The sequence below is a fragment of the Schistocerca cancellata genome, chromosome 8 (assembly GCF_023864275.1).
Source record: "Schistocerca cancellata isolate TAMUIC-IGC-003103 chromosome 8, iqSchCanc2.1, whole genome shotgun sequence".
Classification (NCBI taxonomy): domain Eukaryota; kingdom Metazoa; phylum Arthropoda; class Insecta; order Orthoptera; family Acrididae; genus Schistocerca; species Schistocerca cancellata.
Genome location: NC_064633.1, coordinates 316,525,335 through 316,543,234, shown reverse-complemented (window position 1 = coordinate 316,543,234; position 17,900 = coordinate 316,525,335). Strand labels below are relative to the sequence as shown.

The window sequence follows — 17,900 nt, the reverse complement described above, 5'->3', positions numbered from 1 at the left end:
CCGGCTGGGTCGGGGAATTTTCTCCGCCCAGAGACTGGGTTTTGTGTTGTGCTCATCATCATCCTATCGTCCTCATCGACTGCAGGTCGCCGAAGTGGCGTCAAATTGAAAGACCGGCGCCCTGCGAACGGTCTGCCCGATGGGGGGCCCTAGCCATACAATAAAATAAAACGTGTACTGTGAAACCTTGCTGCTTGCCAAATTTCATGATTCTAGGTCAACAGGAAGTACCCTAAGGATTTTTGTGAGTGCGTTTGCGAGTATTAAAATATGTGACATAATGGACGTGTCTTATGACTGCTTTGAGTAAGAAGCTTTCACGCTACCAAGGGACAATCGACCTTAGTATGTGACAACATAAATTTCAACTCGATACATCTTCCCATTCTTGAGAAAAAAGGTTCTTAACTGTCGAACAGGCAGACTGACGACAGGGTGAGTCTGTAAGGGTTCCGTCTCTACCGGTTGGGGACGGAACCGTAAAAACGGTCAAATTTTTTGTGAAATGAGTTTTCGAAAAGTAAGAAATAAAACAAAATAGACTACAGAAACAGTTGATGCGCCTGGAACGATGTTCGAAACCATGTGCTGCTAATGAGTTGCCGGGTGAGAGTGCACATTCTGTTTCTTCACAGTTGAAGTATTCTCCACTAAATTTTTTTTGAAACTGAAAAATTGTTGGAACATTTTTAAGATTTCGCGAACAGATGATAGAAAATGTCAGCCAACATCCACTCCCTCAGAATGTATGCTCTACGTAATCCATCAGGCAAATATCTTCTAGAACTATTTAAAGTTCTAACAAGGAAACATCACCCACTTCACCTCATATTTTAAGGAGAAAATAAAAACACTTGGAAGACATAAGCCCCAGCATACGAACCCGCGCAACAATTTGGGCCATAATTCAGACAGTACGCAGTTACGACTTTATGGAAAGACAGCTCTTGAACTTCCACGCGCTCCTTGTGTTGTCGCTCCCTTCATCCCATTACATAGCTTAATGCTCGAACGCAAAGTACTGTAAACTGGAGCGCGTAAAGGTAGCGTCAGTTTAATGCCAAAGCGACACAAACCGCCGCTTGAAGCGACAAGCTGCGAGGGGCGCATAAGGCGCCCAAAGTACCAAAATTTGTATGCAGAGTGTATCATAATTAGCAGCCAAAACAACCCATTCCCACGCTCATTGGATTTATATTCATTTTTGAAGGTCTTACAAAGAGCCCAGGAAAGGGTAATTAAGGTGTCTATAAAGTATCTATAAAGTCTGGATTAGGTTGTACTTAACTTTGAATAACCAGAGGTGAGAATAAATTTATCGTCAGCTATTTTACGTCCACTGTTGCGTAAGGCATTGCCCTAGGCTGAACTATAAACATACACTTCAGCCTTCAGGTATAAACATCCATGACACTCCTGTGTATTTTCTAATGTAATTTGTCTACGTTTTGTTAGGTCTTCGTTCTAGATCTTTTCTTATCTTTGCAACAACCTCCTTGCTCCATACGATCCGTTTGCCTGGCTATATGTACTGTTCGTTTCTCTATCGTTTTATTTAGGACCACAATCATGTCCCTCACTACAGATTTATTTTCGCAAATCCATTTGTTTGGGGCTCGGACCTAGAGTTTACTTCTAATGGAAGGAGGGATAACAGCTTTCCATTGTCCCTGTCCCTCTTTGAAGGGGTGGGGGTCAAAGGTAGTGTAGTCACCGACGTGTTAATACCCATGTTTCATTCATTCTCTATGAGAATGAGAGCACTTAGTGACTTGCAACAAACTTTACACATAATATCAAATCCTTTAGTAACTTCTTCTCAGCGACAATCCCCGCAAAATGATGAGAGGAAAAAATATTATCGCTGACTGTATTTTCGCATTCTCATGCAGTAAAACTGTCGCATGAAGCAGGACGTTTCAATTTATTACTTCTTTACTACTAACTGTATTCGTGACACATTTTACTGACATTATTCACAAGTACCACTGAATGTACCAGAAAAATGATATCGCTGGATGACGCATAGTTCTACAGATGTGACGTTACAAGCACTGAGATGTGTGAAAAACTGCGGCATCATGTACGATTTTTATCTCTTCTTTAAAAATAACTCTATTCACAACTAATTTCACAGACAGTATTCACATATACCACTGGATGTGCCTGCAAAATTTCGTCATTGTTACAACACGTAGTTCAGGATATCGACGTCATAAACATTGAGCTGCGTGAAAATGAAATTATAGGGCGAAATTCGCTAGTGATACAGGTGAAATATGTGTACAAATACGTGTGAAATGTGTTACGTGTGTGTGAAACAAATCTGACACGTGTGTACGCGAGAAAGGCCGCTAGTAAAAAGCTCTTCCTAAACCCCTGGAACGATTCCAACCACATTTGGTACATATATTGGTTACAGTTTGGAAAAGAATACTGTGGGCTAAAGAACCACCAACCTTCTGCTGGGGTGGGGGCAATAACGTGGAGAAAGAAAGGGAGAGGAGGAGATGCACAGGCAGAGCGAGTGAAGGAGGTGATGGGTCACAGACATGAAGGGGGGAGGGGGGGAAGGAAGGAGATGGACAGAGTGAGGGGGAGGAAGAGATGACAGTGAGAGAGGGGAAGAGGAAATGGACTAATAATAGATTAGAATAAATAATACCCAGCCATTTTTTATACATTACTGTTTTACGGCGAGTACCACAGCGGAACGCAGCTATTATATTAATACACCTATAATAATTTGTTTACAACACTGGTTAGTACAGTGCTTTTACATTTTGGAGGGATGGGGAGGGGCCATGAAGATCCGCCCCTTTTCGATTCACTTATGATTTGTTTGTTTTGCTGTCTCTTCTGGTAATTTGGAACTTGGATCTCTCCTATTCTCACTGCTTCACATCACAAAATCTTTCCCTTAGTGAATCAAGCTAGTGGCATTTTGTTTTCATGGAATTTCTCCGCGAAGTTATGTCACATTCTCTCAACTAAAGACAATGACAGCGACAAAGTAGGGTATAGGGTTATCATTTTGCGCTGCGTTTGCTTCAGTACTGAGAAAACTATCCAGAGTAACATGGAACGAAACTGAATCTTGAGATTCAGGACGAAAGAATGAAAAGGGATTCCGACAAAAGTTCCTCCTGTGTCTTTGGGCACCATTGTACGAGCTCCGATTCCCGACGTCGACAAAGGGTGGGCGACACACCGTCTGTTGGCAGTTGTTATGAACGTGACGGAAGATGGCTTTTACCGACTTGGAACTGCAAAAGGAATCTTGAAGCAGCTCTATGCAAGATCAGAGGTCACTCTATGTCCAAAGAATTTAATGAAAATTGAAGACTTTCCTGACCACAAAATACCTCTCCGATCTGCAGCTACTTCTCAGTCCGCAGGTAGCAGCCAAGGAATCGGTGTATGTGCAACAGGAAATGACAAAATATGATGTGCTTTTGTGTGAAAAAGAAAATTAAGTGCAATTCAGAATGTCACTCTAGTCTTCCCTGCTGCAACAAGTAGACCATGCCATTTCTGCTTTGTGTTTTATCGGTAGCAATATTATGTTCACATTCTTTTTTAAGTCATGAAATGTATGTACAAGATCAATTTGTCAAAATGTAAAGTGTTTTTTTGTGAAGAAGAAAAGTGAGTTTTTTTTCTGTAACAAGTATTTCAGTCTCAGCTCTGCTTTCCTTGTTTTCCGGTAAGAATATGCTATGCTTGATTTCGTAGTTTTGTTCTTTCAATTTCAAATGCCTATTTATTAATAAGGGCGTCTCATCTTGTGTCGTTTTGCATAGATGGTCCATTGTATATAATGCCTAGGAAAAGTATGTAAAATGTTCACAAACAAACTTCTATTTCATAGTTTGCCTAAAACCATCAGCCATTCCATACTTTACTTAACGATTCCATAGAATACCGGAACTGCGCACACTGCCGGTAATAGATAGACCGGTTCCCATCAGATCGCCGAACTAAAACAAAGTTGGGCGTGGCCTGTAGCTGGATGATTTACCGTCCGGTTACGGCGCGTGCTATTGCCAATTTTTTCTTTGCCTTTGCGGCAGAGGGGACAGAAGGGGTGGTGGCGTGAGGTCTCTGATCATCTGTCTTTGCGCCCATGTCCGGGATTCAGTTCCAGACCTATACGTAATGTCTCATGAAGTGACGACGTGCAACATTTTTTAAGGTTATCCGTCCGTCGAAAGTGGAGGTTAAATTCGGCGGCTTCCTAGGTGAAACCCGGTGCCGGCACTTAACCTATTTCTCTCGAAGACCACCCTCTCCCTTCTCTTATCATCTTCAACAAGGTCAGGACATTACACTCTACACTCACTATTACAGTCGTTTACACTTAACAGATCCAAATCCACACACAGGTGCCATACTTCGCGAAGGAAAAAATCCTTTCTAATTAGTCGGCTGAACCTGCACTTCGGAGCCTCCCAGCGATTCACGCCATACGACTTTACTTAACTTTTTCGTTTCAATAGGCTTCCACCATGTCTGAAAAAAAGCTGGGTGATAAGCCCCAGCTATTCAAATCCAAGTTAAAAGTTACCTTGTGCCACACTACCTTCTATACTGCACAGCAGTTCATCGCAGTACTTCAGGAATTTTTTCTGTTATTTGTAATTTATTCTCATACTTTCTCATGATTTTTTTCGTGTTTTATTAATGCTTTAACTATTTGGATTGTAAATCCTTTAATCAGCTTTCTGTAATCTACGTACTTACTCTTTCCATGACCAAGTAGCTTTGGCTCGTATGATCCCACGGAACCTGATAAATAAACAAGAAAATTAAAAGGAGGACACAGTGGTGCTTAAAGAAACTGAATTGGTAGACGCTTGAAGAGAAACTCAAACTTTCCCGTGAAATCCTACTTAACGAAGTTTCAAGAACCAGCTTTAGGTGAAGAATCTAGGAATACACAACAACCTCCTAAATATCGCTCCAAAATTGATAGCGGGACAATATTTGACTAATTACAGTGGGCACGTGCAATCGTTCTTCCCGGATGAATACGCGAATGAAACGGGAAGAAGCTCTAATAACTGGTAAAATGGGAAATACCCTCTGCCGTGCACTTCGCAGTGGTTTGCACAGTGTTCAAAAATGGTTCAAATGGCTCTTAGTTCTATGGGACTTAACATCTGAGGTCATCAGTCCCCTAGAACTTAGAACTACTTAAACCTAACTAACCTAAGGACAACGCACACATCCATGCGCGAGGCAGGATTCGAACCTGCCACCGTAGCGGTCGCACGGTTCCAGACTGAAGCGCCTAGAACCGCTTGGCCACGCCGGCCGGCTTGCACAGTGTAGATATAGACTAGATGTAGACCTAGAAACGCCTCGATTGAATGCTTGCTCTGTCACAACCACCGGCGGAAGTACAACAGACCAAAAGCTCTCATTTAACAATCCTGTCAAATATGGGGAATGTCTAAAATTTTAGATTTCAAATATGAAGCTAGGAAAGTACTAATTTCAAACTGTTACTGTCTGATGGGAGGATGGTGACAAGCGGGGGGGATTGGAGGAATCCTTTTATTAATACACTGATCGTTATCAACAGAGCTGCACCAAGGCAGGCAGTAGATGGTACAGCATCTACGAAATAATTGCGCTGTAAACAAGAAAGGACCAACATGTATTGCACTACACAGCACAAAAAAGTACATGCCAGTATAGCGTCGGGACTCTATTGTTGTGAGTGCAGGCATCAAAACGTGCAGCATTGGACTGTACAGGTCTCTGCCGCTTGCACCTGAGCGCACAGATCCAACAGATTGGTGGGTGGAGATGGAGTCCTTACGACAAGCTCCATGGCATCCCAGACATTCTCGGTCGGGGAGAAATCGGGCGATGCGATTGGCAATGCCAGAGTATTTACGGCTACAAGCCACGTTCGAGAGGTGGCAGCGGTATGAGGACGAAAGTAGTCTCGCTGAAATACGGGGTGAGAGTCGGCGTTCGCGAACAACAGATGTTGCATGGCATCTAAATACCGCGAGGCTGTCGAGGAGCCCGTTAGCGACACTAACGGAGAATGGTCACCATATGCTATCGCTTCCCACAGCTTCACACAAGGCTGGTGGGACGTGAGATGGGAGACCACAAACCGCTCTTCGTGGCGCCCTCCAATGCGCCTCCAGACACGGACCCCAGTGGTTATCTCCAAGAGAGAAGCGAGTCTCGACGCGAGTCGGGCGTTGCGCTGCAGTGGTGTGATTGACAGGCGACGTAATGGTTGGCGTGAGGCGAGTCCTGAGTCACGCAGCTGCCAGCCTGTGGTATTAGCAATTACACGACGCTGCATAGTACATGGGACAGCCTGATGAACGCCCCTATCGTTACTTTCGGAACTGCTCGCTCGTGGCAGACAATTCTTCGGTCCTCCTTCCTTGTGGTTCGTGTCGGAAGTCCAGATCCCAGACGTCGTGGATGCGTGCCTTTCTGTAACCACTGCCGCAAACAACAGACAACGGTGTTATCTGTACGAACGGTGTGATGCGCATTACAACGGTACGGCCTCTCAGCCTATCGCAGCTCCACGATGCAGTCAGCTGGGCAGTCTACTGTCAAACGTGTCACCTGGACATAGTGGATGTCCAGATGACGCTCTAGTGACACTAACCGCTGTCGCATTCGCCGGCAGGGGCCCCTTTGCAGAGGATGGGGAAAATAAAAGTGGCCCGGCCGAGTGGATACGACTGGAAGCATATGTACGCATATAACCACATCAACTTACTTCCAACACGATGGAGCAACTGCCCAAACGACCGGCCGAACCTTGAAGCACATTTACGCAATGTTCACCTTTGACAGCGTTATTAGCAGAGGTCAATCTGGTCGCGCTCCTAGCTGGCCAGCCAAGTCACCTGATCTGTCAGTGCGCAGTTACCTTGTTTGGGGAGCCCTCAAGTCAAAGATGTATTGCAACGACCCTCATAGTCTTCAAGAACTATAGCAGAACAGCTCGGATGAGTTTGTAGCAATTCCAGGAGTTCAGCTTAGGTCCACCTCCAGCAACTTTCTGACCAGGAGCCAAAATTACCAAGAGATGAATGGTGGCCACTGTCAACATCTGCTGTAGTCAGGTTAGTACTGTATTCCATTTCCCCTGCTGTGTGTCTTTGTACCCGGGGACTCTGTTCTCTGGGACACTTTTATTTGGCCTAATCTGTACCAGCCGATGAGCACATCACTACCTAACCCGCGAGTGAGCGGCCGACTGAGCAAAAGTAATCACTGGCGCAGCTGATGATGTGCAACATTCCCAGTCATTTCGCAGTGGGTGGGTTGGATCCATCTAGGCGCAGTTTTTTAAAAAATTACAAACAGTGTAATGTTGGGAAAAAAATTGTTTCGTGAAGTCGGCAAAGATTCCCAACCGCCACACAGTTCCGAATTCCGGTGAATGCAGTACTCGATAGTCGTGTGCATGCGTGGAAGCGTGGAACAATGGACTAAAAAATGGCAAAATCCACGATCCTCTGTTGTGCAGAAACAAGAAAATGACAAATTTAGTCAATCATTGCATTACATTCGTCGTGGACAGGCCGATATATATTTACGCCAGAGTTGTTGCAGTTATATTTGATTTCTTTTTAAAGAGCGTTGCGAAGTTACAACTACGTGTCATGAAAGAGTTCGTGCCGGTAAGGGGTGATATAATTGTTACATCCCACTTCTGACACCAATTGTAAAGTTGGGGGAAGTTTACGAGGGACTTCTGCAACCGATGTTAATGTGTAAAATGGCACGGAAGGGGGAAGAACGTTGTTAAATATGCCTCGTGGCGGCAGTGTGCAGGAGGTCGAACGGTCAGGATTTGATAGTGGGCATCCGGAGCTGCCGTTAAATGACAAAACAGGGAATTAAGTACAATAAAGAGGATGTACAGGGTGTCCGAAAAGTCTTTCCCTGATTACATAAATTGATAACTCAGGCTAGAAGTAAGATACAAATATGAAACTTGTGTCGAATTTTTTACAACTATCAAAGTTTTTTTTCTATTTTGGGTGCGCAGTACGTAAGTAGTGGATGGGGTGCAGTGCCCAAGAAGCCATGTTAACCAATCAGGAGAAGGCACAGTGTGTCCTGTGGTACCATGAGACACGATCACCAAACACAGTGCGGAGACACTTCCAGACAACATTTGGAAGGAATCCACCTGATGTGAAGAGCATTAAAGCCTGGTAAGAGAGGTTCAAGAACACAGGATCGGTTGCTGACCTTCCGAGGTCTGGTCGACCAAGAACCTCGGCAGACAGGGTGGAAGCTGTAAGGCAGTCTTTTCTGCGAAGTCCGAAGAAATCGGTGCGCAGGGTCTCACGTGAATTACAGATGCCAAAAAGCTCTCTCCATGACATTTTACATAAACGTTTATTGTTTCGTGCATACAAAGTGCAAATCGTTCAGGCCTTGTTGCCCAATGACAGTACATGTCGATATGATTTTGCGGTCGACATGCTATCACGTATTGAGGACGAACGGCCTTTTCCGACGAAGCGACCTTTTTTTTCAGTGGAGTAGTGAATCGCTATAATGTGCGCATTTGGGGTTCACAATCCCCTGGCGAGGATTGGTCGTGAAGGGCCAACGGTTTGGCCTCCACGCTCTCCTGACATAACCCCATTAGACTTCTTTTTATGGGGTTATGTCAAGGACGAGGTCTACCGAACACGTGTACCAGATCTTGAAACCTTGCGGCAACGGATAACCACAATCATTGAATCGATCCCTCCAGTAATGTTGACTAATGTGTGGACGGAAATTGAATATCGCCTAGATGTGCTGCGTGCTACCAAGGGTGCTCATGTGGAAGTTTACTGATGTGTGAAAAAAAACTTTGATAGTTTGTAAACAATTAGACACCAGTTTCATATTTATATCTTACTTCCAGTCTGAGTTATCAGTTTATGTAATCAGGGAAAGACTTTTCGGACACCCTGTATTTCGATATACGGAGTACAAAAGGCGAGCTTAGGATCGGAAATTAGCAGGTTTAGGCCAGTCTAGTAGGTCGAACAATTAATTAAAATGGGCAACGAAAGGGGAAGCGTTTCATGTTGACTTGCGCTGGTGGCCGGTCGCGAAGAGCAGAGCCAGAGGCACTGCCTTCCAAAAAGATGTCTGTTCTGCTCGAGGTCTGGATTACAAGAGAGAGAAGCAAATGTGTTCTGCACCGCAGAAGACTCCAGCGTCCACATACGTGATCGGTATCCCGCGCACACTATTGGCTAAAACCAATGGCGTGAATTCGCTAGCAGTTTCAGCAGAGGGTTCAGGGCGTCTCCTGTCAGCAGCTGTAAGTGGACAGAGCTGCCTCGGTTTTGAAAGACAAGCGACTTGTGTCACGTAGACGCGGCTGAATTACTCTGGCAGAAAACTTGTAAAGATTCCACTGGGCCTCTGAAATAAATTTTTTAAACTAATTCCCTAAAATATTCCTTGACTGGCTGCCATCCTGCACAGTGTCGCATTGCCTGTAATATTATTCCAAGGATATACACGGTCCTGTCACATTAATGAGACCACTGCCTCTGTTTGATGTCAAGTGCATAAATCACTCACAGACAGCAGGCAGCAGCACTTGTAATCAAGGGTCTGTAAAGCTTGTCGGGGAACGGGGAAAAATGTGCAGTCGTTGTCGGAATGCGGAAACAGAGCAATTTATCTGACGTCCAAAATGGCATGACTATTGAAACGGCTAAGTTTGTAAATGTTCATGTGACGCCTTGGTTGAAGTATGCCGTACTTGGCAAAATGGAGCTGTCCAAAATCGGCGTAGAGGCAACTGTGGTGCACTGCGGGCCATAGGATGAACGATGGCTGTGGAGACGTGTACCGGCTAAAGAGACGTGCAACTGTTGCCCAACTGATCGTCCAGATGAATTAAGGGGCTACCAACAGTGCCTCCTCGACGACCGTTCAGCGAATGCTGCTGCGTACGGGCTTCTGCAGCAGGTGCCTGGTTCATACAACAATGCTGCCTGCTGTTCATCGCGTTGAAGCTGGAATTTGCGCGCCAATAGCGCAATTGGACGTCGAGTGGTGACAGGTGGCCTTTTCGGATGGATCACGTTTTAGGGAACGTACGGCGTGAGACGTCTGAAAGCAAACATCCTGCAAGCAGGAGCCAGCCGCAGTGGCCGAGCGGTTCTAAGCGCTTCAGTACGGAACCGCGCGACTGCTACTGTCGCAGGTTCGAATCCTGCCTCAGGCATGGATGTGTGTTATGTCCTTAGCTTAGTTAGGTTTTAAGTAGTTCTAAGTTATAGGGGACTGATGACCTCAGATGTTAAGTCCCATAGTGCTCAGAGCCATTTGAACCATTTTATTCAGTCGTGAAATTTTTGAGAAAGGCAGCTGCCACATGATTTATCAAGGAAATCTACACTCGGATGGATAGTTCAAACTGAAAAATCACACTAAACACTAGACTGGGGAATCATTTACCACAGCCAAGTCTCACTGCCTCCGCTAGCTTGAATAAAAACAGCCAAACAACCGGCTGTCACACGGAGCTCGACAAGACAGGAATCACAAGCAAATCCCACATGCTAATTTACACTCAGCGGCTGATTTTGCAACCATATTAACCACTCTGATAAAGACTTTGGCATTTTGCAGCATCGAGACAGCTGCAGTTGGCACAGCATACATAGTCAGTGACTAGTAACAACAGTCATATCACCTCTCCAGATTGTTGCAGGTTCTTTTTCCAACGGTTTTGGTGGTACGTTTTCCATCTGTCATGGACCGGTACCCTTCAAATGTTTCTCTGTGCTGTATCCCTGATAGCAGCCAAGCTGTTTAGCGCCCAAAAACCTCAAACCACACACACACCAGCAGCCAAGCAATGGACAACATGGCAGGCGCACATCCTGTGATTCCCCGATAGAAGTACTACCCTTTCACAGAGATGGCAGTGGAACTTTTTGAAATGGTCGTCATGCAGTGCGAGGGCGGAGGAGCCCCACTTCTCTCCAAAGTCTGTTCTGTTCTGGTCTCTCTGTCCCTCTGTAACAGATAATCGGTCAAAGTGGCACAGTGGTTAGCACAATGGACTCGCATTCTGGAGGACGACTGTCCAAATCCGCATGAGGTCATCTACATTAAGGTTTTCCGTGATTTCCCTAAATCGCTCCAGGCAGATGCCGGGACGGTTTCCTTGAAAGGGCATCACTGAATGTTCCTTCAATCCTCGTAAGAAATAAGATCACTTCCTCTGAATATAGGTACAGGTGTCTTTTTGGGTCAGAACGTAAAAATCACTTACCCAAAGACAGTATAGATCGGTTAATTACTCATCCGAGCACTCATTCCTACAGACTCGAAGGTTATATGTTACAGAGGAAGACGTGAAATTCTAATGGATGTCTCAAAAAGAACGCCGTATTTGAAAATCCCGCTATTTTTATTTATTGTTGCTGCCAACATTGTTTTCGCACTTTTTGTTATCAGTAATCATTGAGTTTATGTCTTGATACTGTGCTTTTGTTTTGCAGGTCAGTGTTTGTGGAGCATCAGTTTGGATACAGTACGGAACAGGGAGCGCTGATTGTGAAAATTACTACAAGAATGATAAAAGTTTCGCGGAAACCGTTTGGAAACATAGTACTATTCTTTGACACAACATTGCACCAGATGACTCCATTATTCTTAGGTTGATCAAGAAATTTGAAAAAATAGGTTCAACAGTAGACATTAAAAACCCTCGAAGCCCTCAAAATGGCCGGGGCGAGGCAAATGTAATTGCAAATATTAATGAAATTCTCTAACGGCCGTGTAAATAAGGTGTTATTTTATTTTATTTTCACGTCTACCAGTTTCAGCATTCCACTAGACCATCTTCAGGCTCCTGCATAATAAACGATTATACTTGTAGTGTGCATCAGGGGGTTCAAAGTAATTTCACAGAAAGTAACGCGTATAATCTTAAGAGCACTTAAAGTTACAAAATGATAGTAGTGGTGTTAAACCAAATCTCTGGGTACATTTATTGTTTTTTTCCCTTTATCATAAAATTATATCATTCTTATAGGTGAGGAAACCCCTAGTATATATGAGGACCTACACTATGTGATCAAAAGTATCCGGACGCCCCCAAAACATACGTTTTTCAGCCGCACGGGATTAGCCGAGCGGTCTCAGGCGCAGCAGTCATGGACTGTGCGGGTGTTTGTCCTTAGGATAATTTAGGTTAAGTAGTGTGTAAGCTTAGTGACTGATGATCTTAGCAGTTAAGTCCGATAATATTTCACACACATACGTTTTTCATATTGGGTGCATTGTGCTTCCACCTACTGCCAGGTACTCCACATCAGCGACCTCAGTAGTCATTAGACATCGTGAGAGAGCAGAATGGGGCGCTCCGCGGAACTCACGGACTTCAAACGAGATCAGATGATTGGGTGCCACTTGTGCCATACGTCTGGACGCGAGATTTCCGCACTCCAAAACATCCATAGATCCATTGTTTCCGATGTGATAGTGAAGTGGAAGCGTGAAGGAACACATACAGCACAAATGTGTACAGGCCGACCTCGTCTGTTGACTGAAAGATGGTTGGCTCTGAGCACTATGGGACTTAACATCTGAAATCATCAGTTCCCTAGAACGTAGAACTACTTAAACCTAACTAACCTAAGGACATCACACACATCCATGCCCGAGGCAGAAATTGAACCTGCGACCGTAGCGGTCGCGCGGTTCCAGACTGAAGCTCCTAGAACCGCTCGGCCACACCGGCCGGCTGACTAACAAAGATCGCCGACAGTTGAAGAGGGTCGTAATGTATAATAGGCATACATCTATGCAGTCCATCTCACAGGATTTCTAAACTGCATCACAGTCCACTGCAAGTACTACGACAGTTAGAGCGGGTGGTGAGAAAACTTGGATTTCATGGTCGAGCGGCTGCTCGTAAGCCACACATCACGTCGGTAAATGCCAAACGACGCCTCGCTTGGTGTCAGGAGGGTAAATGTTGGACGACTGTACAGTGGAAAAACGTTGTGTGGAGTGACGAATCACGGTACAAAATGTGGCGATCCGATGGCAAGGTGCGGGTATGGCGAATGCCCGGTGAACGTCATCTGCCAGCGTGTGTAGCGCCAACAGTAAAATTATTAGGCGGTGTTCTTATGGTGTGGTCGTGTTTTTGATGGAGGGGGCTTGCACCCCTTCTTGTTTTGCGTGTCACTATCACAGCACAGGCCTACACTGATGTTTTAAGCACCTTCTTGCTTCCAACTGTTGAAAAGCTATTAGGGAATGGCGGTTGCATCTTTCAACACGATCGAGCATCTGTCCATAATGCACGGCCTGTGGCGGAATGGTTACAGGACAATAACATCCCTGTAATGGACCGGCCTGCATAGAGTCATGACCAGAATCCTATAGAACACCTTTGGGATGTTTTGGACCGCCGACTCCGTGGCAGGCCTCACCAACCGACATCGATACCTCTACTCAGTGGAGCACTCCGTGAAGAATGGGCTGCCATTCCCCCAAGAAATCTTCCAGAACCTCATTGAACGTATGCCTGCATGAGTGTAAGCTGTCATCAAGGCAACGGGTGGGCCAACACCATACTGAATTCCAGCATTACCGATGGAGGGCGCCACGAACTTGTAAGTCCTTTTCAGCCAGGTGTCGGGATACTTTTGATCGTATAGTGTATCTTCATTTAAAGTAAAATGTAACACAGTATTCTATAACGTACACTAATATGCATATTTACGGCAAAGGTACTATCACAATTGGTGATATAATTAGTTGTCATAGCATAAAGAAAAACAAATTGACGCAAAACCCAACGGCAGACGTCATATTAAGAGAAAAACGCAATGCAAAGAGCACGTTAAGAATATTCACAAATACCTTGTGGGCATAGGTTATACAGCAAATTGAAGTAGAAAGATATGATTTGGTATCCTTTATATCACTTCACAGGTTAGCATTACTACAGTGAAACAAACCTATAAGGACCTCAAATCCTACTTAACCTAGGGGAGTCCAAGTTCTCAGCTGAAAATGTTATGCTATTTCTCTGGGGTTGCAAGGCAAAAAAAAAAAAAAGTTAAAAGCTTTTCTGAGCGGAGCCCCTGATTGTATACTGTCTAGTTCTGATCTTTTTGATGTTTTTGCTTGTTCTCTTTAAATCCGTGGTGTTAAATAGTTTTATGACTAACAAATATGTACACATCTTTTAGTCTATTGTGCTGGATGTACACTGAGATTTGGTTTAACGTTACTACTTTCAATTTGTAGATTTCAAGCCTCTTGTGATTACCTGTGACTTTCTGTAAGCTTTCTTTGTACATCCTGATATACACTACATGTATACTCTTTCATTATGCAGGTGCCTGAAGATGGCATAGTGGAATGCCGAAACTAGTAGCTCTCAAAATAAGATAAAACAACAACTCATTTTCACGGATGTTGGAGAATTTCATTGATATTTACAATTACGTCACCAGCCGATGTCCCCTGTCCATGATGGGTCCAACAGAGATTGTGACGAATGTCGTTATTGCTACGCGTGATTCTGTTACTGTGAGGCCGGCCGTGGTGGCCGAGCGGTTCTAGACGCTTCAGTCTGGAACCGCACGACCGCTACGGTCGCAGGTTCGAATCCTGCCTCGGACATACGAACTTATACCACCAGAACGTGAAAAATGACTGCGGTTTATGCAGTGGATCGTGGAAAAGAAACGAGAGAACGATGGTTTCAAAAAGACACCATTTCCTCAGATGAAGCTCATTTCCACTTTAACAGCTTTATGAACAGGCATAACTGCCGAATATGGGGATCAGAGAACCCAAGACTAATTCACTAAAAAGACATCCATCTTCGGCAGTTACGGTTTGCTGAGGGATTTGGAGTGAGGGCTTAATCAGTCGTTACTTTTTTGAAAGTGGACAAAGAAGGGCTGTCACGGCGAACGGAGTTCGTTATTGTGGGATACTCACAGCTTTCCTTTCGGCATGTTTGGACCAAATGAACATCGAGAATTTATGGTTCGAATAAAGACGGTGCAGCTTGCCGATTTTCAGGAGGCAGTGTCTCTTTGTAGCGTGAAAAGTTACCGGACAGACTAATCTCGTTACGCGGAGACAAGATCTATCCACCTCGATCTTGTGACCTGACACCTTGCGACTTTTTAGTATGGGGACGCGCTAAGCCACGAGTTTAACAGAAGAAACCCCGTGATTTGTTGGAAGTCAAACAAGAAATTCGCTGTGTCTTCGACGAAGTTGAAAAAGTGCGAGCGGATGATGGTTAATTTCATGGAATGAGCGATTGCGTCCATGGCTAGTAGGGGTCATATGCCCGACACTGCATTTCACTTTTATACCTCAACATTTCCTGACAGAATGGTGTGTTTCGTTTGCTTGTTTCACATAAATAAATTCGATTTATGGTAGCTTAAAACCCGACGTCCTTTTTGAGAGACCATTTAGCAGAAAAATTGTGGCATAATATTTGGTAAGCAAAGCAGCAGCTCACAGACGTATAGACAGCAGATCAATTTGCCTTCGATTCCTAAAACGCGAAAGGTTTCGCCGAAAAAAAGCGGCAGTGTGCATCACGTCTCGTTATAAAAGAGAACTGCGACTGCTGTAGCAGCGCCATTCCCACGGCGTCGGCCCGGCTGTAGCCAAGGCTGGGAACCGGGCTCTCGCTTCCGGAGAAGCCGCCAGCCAGAGCCGAGGTGAGGTGAGGTGAGGCCTCGCCGCTCACAGGGACGCTCCGCTTCCCAGAAGGCGGCGCGCGACGCCAAGCGACGTGCGAGACGCCGTCTGGCTGTCGCTGTCGCTGTCTGCACCGAGCGCTCTCTTCTACATCTTGTTGTGACCTTCAGCCCGGAGACTGTTTTGATGCATCTATCCACGACAGTCTCTTCCGTAAAAGCATCTTCATCTACACTATCTTACCAAAAGTACCTAACATACAGTGAAGAACCGAAGAAACCGGTACACCTACTCAATATCGTGTAGGGCCCCTGCGAGCACACAGAAGTGCCGCAACACGACGTGACATGGACTCGACTAATATCTCAAGTAGTGCTGGAGGGAACTGACTCTATGAATCCTGCAAGGCTGTCCATAAATCCGTAAGAGTACAAGGGGGTGGAGATCTCTTCTGAACAGCACGTTGCAAGGAATCGCAAATATGCTCAATAACATTCATGTGAAGAGTGTCTGGTGGCCAGCGGAAGCGTTCAAACTCAGAAGAGTCTTCCTGGAGCCACTCTGTAGCAATTCTGGACGTATGGGGTGTCGCACTGTCCTAATGGAATTGCCCAAGTCCGTCGGAATGCGCAATGGACATGAATGGATGCAAGTGATCAGACAGAATGCTTACGTACGTGTCACCTGTTAGAGTCGTAGCTAGACGTATCAGGAGTCTCATATCAAATAAACTGCATACTCACCGCATCATTACAGAGCCTCCTCCAACTTCAACAGCCCATGCTGACATACAGGGTCCATGGTTCAAATGGCTCTGAACACTGTGGGCTTTAACTTCTGAGGTCATCAGTCCTCTAGAACTTAGAAATACTTAAACCTAACTAACCTAAGGACACCATACACATCCATGCCCGAGGCAGTATTCGAACCTGCGACAGTAGCGGTCGCGCGGTTCCAGACTGAAGCGTCTAGAGCCGCTCGGCCACTCCGTTCGGCTACAGGGTCCATGGATTCGTGAGGATGTCTCCATACCCGTACACGTCCATCCGCTAGATAAAATTTAAAACGAGACTCTTCCGACCAGGCATCATGTTTCCAGTCATCGACAGTCCAATGTCTTTGTTGACGGACCCAGGCGAGGCGTAAAACTTCGTATCGTGCAGCCATCAAGGGTATACGAACGGGCCTTCGGCTCCGAAAGCCCATATCGATGATGTTTCGTTGATTTGTTCGCACGCTGACATTTGTTGATGGCCCAGACTGAAATCTGCAGCAATTTGAGGAAGGGTTGCACTCGTGTCACGTTGAACGATTTTCTTCAGTCGTCGTTGGCCCCTTCTTGCAGGATCTTTTTCTGGTCGCAGCGATGTCGGAGATTTGATGTTTTGCGGGAATCCTGGTATTCACGGCAGACTCTTGAAATGGTCGTACGGGAAAATCCCCACTTCATCGCTACCTCAGACTTGCTGTGTCCCATCGCTCGTGCGCCGACTATAACACCACGTTGAAACTGACTTAAATCTTGATAACCTGCCATTGTAGCAGCAGTAACCGATCTAACAACTGCGCCAGACACCTGTTGTCTTATATAGATGTTGACGGCCGCAGCGCCTTATTCTGCCTGTTTACATATCTCTGCATTTGAATACGCATGCCTATACCAGTTTCTTTGGCGCTTCAGTGTATTACTTCTCTACTGACAACACAATATTCTTCGCCTCCTGTTAATGTGGGGGGTCCGCCTCTGGTGTCATCTACTGGCCAGTTCCTGATTACAGAGAGGTGTGTCAGATACTTTTGATCAGATAATGTACATTATACATCTACAACCACACTCCACAAGCCAGCATGTGATGTGTGGTGTAGTTCACTTTACGTACCACTGTGACTTCCCCGCGTTGATCCTGGTGGTTTTGTAGGAAAGCACGTTCCTGGAAGCAGAAAAGTAGCCGCATCCAGAGGTGGATCGATCGAGAACGAACGGGTCCAAAGAAACAGTCCACTAAACTAAATGTAAAGGCCGAGGAACGGCCTTCAAGGAACGATCGTTCAGCGTTCACTTCGTTCGGTTTCGGTCTCATTCCTTCGGTCTCTTTCCTCGTTCCAATTCCACCGTCCTTCGTTCACCACCGAGTTCCAATGCCTGACATTGACTGCGTCCAGTCGTTCTCACTCAATTT

At 45.4% G+C, this 17,900-nt stretch overlaps 1 protein-coding gene across 6 annotated transcripts in view; it reads right to left on the bottom strand.

Annotated features, from left to right (window-relative positions):
• LOC126095104 (uncharacterized) overlaps window positions 1-17,900 on the bottom strand; it is a 303,184-nt gene that overhangs the window by 61,345 nt on the left and 223,939 nt on the right. For 3 of the 6 annotated variants that reach the window (XM_049909808.1, XM_049909811.1, XM_049909809.1), the window contains exon 3: window positions 4,744-4,788. The exons of the other annotated variants lie outside the window; for them this stretch is intronic. In XM_049909808.1, coding sequence (XP_049765765.1) covers window positions 4,744-4,788 — 45 coding nt within the window. The remainder of the gene's footprint in view (window positions 1-4,743; window positions 4,789-17,900) is intronic. 6 annotated transcript variants of the gene reach the window in all.